Source organism: Chiloscyllium plagiosum, chromosome 36, assembly GCF_004010195.1.
Source record: "Chiloscyllium plagiosum isolate BGI_BamShark_2017 chromosome 36, ASM401019v2, whole genome shotgun sequence".
NCBI classification, from domain to species: Eukaryota; Metazoa; Chordata; class Chondrichthyes; order Orectolobiformes; family Hemiscylliidae; genus Chiloscyllium; species Chiloscyllium plagiosum.
Window position 1 is genome coordinate 20571110 of NC_057745.1, and position 4756 is coordinate 20575865.

At 40.4% G+C, this 4756-nt stretch overlaps 1 protein-coding gene across 1 annotated transcript in view; it reads left to right on the forward strand.

The window, feature by feature from the left end:
- rsl24d1 (ribosomal L24 domain containing 1) overlaps positions 1-4421 on the forward strand; it is a 15180-nt gene extending 10759 nt beyond the window's left edge. Inside the window, exons 4-6 of the mRNA XM_043677509.1 lie at positions 584-647; positions 3488-3573; positions 3743-4421. Coding sequence (XP_043533444.1) covers positions 584-647; positions 3488-3573; positions 3743-3816 — 224 coding nt within the window. The 3' untranslated portion in view covers positions 3817-4421. The remainder of the gene's footprint in view (positions 1-583; positions 648-3487; positions 3574-3742) is intronic.
- Positions 4422-4756: the final 335 nt, after the last annotated feature.

Here is a 4756-nt window from a genome sequence, read left to right on the forward strand (position 1 = left end):
TTCCATTCCGGTAACATATTCATGCGAACAACAGGGCAAGACTAAGCAACACATTCCATTCCGGTTACATACAGATAATAAGATCCACACATGTATTGGGACATAATTTTAACCCTTTCACCACACCCACCCATACCCCTACATTTACCCCTTACCTAACACTATGGACAATTTAACATGGCCAATTCACCTGACCTGCACATCTTTGGACTGTGGGAGGAAACCGGAGCACCCGGAGGAAACCCACGCAGACACAGGGAGAACGTGCAAACTCCACACAGTCAGTTGCCTGAGGTGGGAATTGAACCCAGATTAGCTGCGGTCAATGTGGGTAATGAGTTTGGGTGGGATACTCTTTGAGGATTGGTACAGACTCGATGGGCCGAATGGCCTCTCTCTGCACTAGGGATTCTGTGATTCTTATAACCATTTTGATTGGGTTCATGGAAATGCTTTCTGCCTGGTTTAATTGATTTCTTTTGCAAATTTCTCTGTTTCATTTCTGACCTAACTGAAGGGCTGCTATTGGGACACTTGGGAGCAGTTTATTTGCTTTATGTTAATGATAAATTATGTTCAACAGTTGTGGCGATGAAAAGAGTTGAGGAAATCAAACAGAAGCGTCAAACAAGATTTATTATGAACAGGTGAGTGTGTTAAGAGTTTAAAAAGATGTTTAAAGAATAACATGTTTATTTACAATTTAATCAAATTTGTCAATATTTCCTGACCGTAACCAGTTTTCTGTGCCATTATATTCCTGGTGATTGCCAAGCAAGAAATTGCATTCGTTTCACATTTTATGGATGGATGATACGTCTAAGAAAGAGGCCTTGGAAGCCCTTGTGTCTCTGCTGATGATTGATCATACTTCAAAGTTTTCCATAGCCAGTTCATTGTTTTGAAAGTACAGTCAAGATTATTTAGGCAAATGTGGCACTGAATTTGCAATCAGCAAAATTCCACAAACAGCAATGAAAAATCTGCCCAGCTAATCTGGTTTCAGAGAAGAGTCATACTGGACTCAAAACGTAAGTCCTCGTTTCTCTGGAGATGCTTTCAGACCTGCTTACTTTCTCCAGCTCTCTTTGCTTTTAGTTAATCTCTTTGGTGTCAGTTGAGGGATGAATGTTGGCCAAGACTTTCGGAGATCTTTGTCCTCGCAGTCATACTATAAAATCTATTACATACAACTGATAAATGCATTCTCCATTTATCCCCTTATTCAGAAAATGGTAATCCCTGAGAAATTTACATAGGTTCTCAGATAGATTATGTGCCAAGGTGGAGATTGAGTCTATAACTATGATGAAGGTGCTATTATGGAACCTAGTTATGGTAGTTGAAAGTAGATTGCCTTGTGCACAATCTGTGTCAACACCTTAGAGATGTTGTGTGGCTTCAGCTAAATGGGAACATTTGGAACTGATTTCCTGATCAAATGGGGACAAAATTGAGAATTTACAAACATTTGATTAAATCAAAATAAACTAAAATATGGCAAATATCTGCCAGTATAATTAGAGTAAGTAAGCCAGAGTTGAATATTTTTGTACCTACACCTGATGGTATTCTTGATCAATTTCAGTGCAAGATCCAAAATCTGATTTCTAAATTTATCAGTCAGTTAAGGGATATAGAGAATATTGCTGAGAAAAAGGACACATTTGGTCACAGCTTTTGGTTTTGCAGTCATCAAGGCTTTCACAAGAATACAAATTCAAGGGGGAAACCAACATGTATGTATACTGTACAAGAGTGATGATTAATTAACAAGTGGACTGTTGATGGGTAGCAAATGCACCAATCTGTGCTGATTGACAGTTAACAGGCAGGCTTTGTTAGCCTTTAAAGCTGGTGTCTTTTATTCTGGTCAGGGTATTGCCCTGAGATTTGAACCAGCTTGCAACAGTCACCTGTTTTGTCAGTTAAACAGGTGCAGTGTGTGGATATGTTCTTTCTGTCTGCAAAGAACAGGGCCCTGTGTAGCTTTCAGTCCATGCAAGTGCACCACACTGATCCTGACTGACAATTAGTTGTCAGTGTAATTCCTCGTATATACAGGATTATCCAACAGATATTGTCCAATTGCAGAATCACATCTAATGTTAGGCAATTTTGTAATAGAGAGGAAATTGTGGTGTCCTGATCACAAAAACGTTAGTATGGATGTACAACAAATAATTGGAAAGGCAAATGGAAAGTTGTTTTTTATTTTGAAGGATAATATAGGGGTTATCTTACTACAACAGTACACAGAATGAGAGAATGCACCAAGGCACTGTGTTTAGCTTTGTTCTAACTTAAGTAGGCATAAACTTGGATTGGCAATCCCATCCATCCACTCTACACCCCCCCCCCCGGGCGGCACAGTGGTTAGCACTGCTGCCTCACAGCACCAGGGTACCAGATTCGATTCCAGCCTCAGGTGACTCTGTGTGAAGTTTGCACATTCTCCCTTGTCTGCGTGGGTTTCCTCTGGGTGCTTCGGTTTCCTCCCACAGTCCAAAGATGTGCAGTTCAGGTGAATTAGCCATGCTAAATTGCCCCATAGTGTTAGGTCAGTTAATCAGAGGACAATGGGTCTGGGTGGGTTACTCTTCGGAGGGTCGGTGTGGACTTGTTGGGCCGAAGGGCCTGTTTCCACAATGTAGGGTATCTAATCTAATCTTTATCTCTCATCCCCTTCCCCTTCCACATTCCTGATGAAGGGCTTATGCCCGAAACATCGACTCTCCTGCTCCTCGGATGCTGCTTGACTTGTGCTTTTCCAGTGCCCCCCTTTTCGACTCTGACTCTCCAGCATCTGCTGTCCTCACTTTCTCTTAGCAGTTTAGAAAAGGCTCAGCAGGCAGATTCCAGAGGTGAAGCAGTTGTCACTGGTTGGACAAATCAATATATACTCATTGGAATATAAAAGAACCAGAGGTGATCTTACTGAAGCATGTAGGATTGTGATGGGGTCTGACAGGGTGAATGGTGGACTGTCCTTCCCCTTGTCAGCAAATCTAGAACTAAGGGCACATTTTAAAATTAAGGGGTCTCTATTTAAGATGGAGAACTCTTTACTCTTGGAGAGTTGTTTGGCTTTGGAATTCTTTACCCAGGAGAATGGTGGAGGGAAGTTAGAGTGGCATTGAGTATAATCGAGGTGAAGGATCACAACATGCATCTGATAGCTTACAATTCTTGGCCTTGGATCGCAGCTCAGAACGCATCTCATTCTTCGCTTCTTTGTTAGCTGCTGTGTACATGCAAGCGCAAGTGGGGACGCACATTTCCCGTTCTGCACATTCGCATGTCCAGACATCAGTACCCATCACATCGTGCTATTGTGTTCATATCAGTGGTACAGATCCTGTCATGGCCAACTGCATCTGGGGTTGGCTCAGCTGTGCTTGCGCAGTCTCCTGTGATCACCTTTTATACACTGGAGACAGATGCTGCTTTGCTGCTAATATAATGAATATTCTGCTTTCTGTCCAAGGTTGAAAAAAAGCAAGGAGTTAGAGACAAAAGCAGACATCAAAGAGGTCAAGCAAAACATCCATCTCATCAAAGCTCCTCATGCAGGTAATAGGCTGGGACTGCTTAGATATTCATGGCATATAAAGAATATCTACAAATCTGACAAATCAAATGTTTGCTGTCTTGTAGTTAAAAACTTCGGGGTTGAGAAGTGATTTGGGAATGAGTCTAATTTGTTTTGATAATTTGAGAGTCTTGTATTTTCTTTCAACAGAGAGACCAAAGAAATTGGAAGAGAAGATGGTACATATTTTACAAGAAGATTCGGAAATGGCAGAAGAAACTTAACTTGCTATTTGCTGTCCAGATGGAGTGAATAAGAAACGTGAATCAAATCTCATGACTTAACTGTTTTGCAAGCTGTGGTCATTAACTATTCGTGGAATTTATCCAGCAGTAATCCACCAACACTTAATAAACCACTTGATCCCCAAACTTTATACAGGACAATCTGTAAGAAAGAAATGTTAGGTGGAGGTACAAATTCACTTATCTGGATATTGCACAACAGGATGATTAGGCTCATGGATCAAATTGCGAGAGCCTTTAGACAATAGTTTGGATACCGATGGTGTAACCTACCTTTGTTATATTATTAATGAATCTTTACCTGCATTTTTTTAAATCAGGATTATTGAATTATCCTCAAACCATCAACTAGAATATACCATTTTACGAAAGTGGGAATGCAGAAAATATCCAAAAGACCCAGCAATTTGGGACTGTGTGTGTTTTGATATGAATGTTCTGGTCTGATGATAATGTTTCCCCCCCCCCCCAGGAGTATGAAGTATATATTTTCAAAGTAATGTTGACTGACCCGCCCTCTTGAAATGTACTCGGCTTTAAACTTGACACGGATGATTCCAGTCAATAAACTTATTTTCATCAAATGTGTTGGTATGATAATCTGTGCAGTTGTGATGTGTATATTTGTGCAGTTATTAAATTCCTGTTTTGATTGGGTATGGGAATTGGAGAATTTTCTATTTGAACCATTAAGCTAGAAATAAATTACACTTCAGAAACAGACGTTTCATCCCATCTGGTCTGTGCTGGTACTTATGCTTCACACCCATCTTTTTCAAATGTTTCTTTCCTTTCTCACTTTTCCTTATTTAGCTTCCACTTAAATCATCTGTCTCAACTACCTGGTGGGGAGTTCCACATTCTTATGGTAAAGAAGGGTCTACTGAATTCCCAATTACATTTATTAATGATTGTCCTA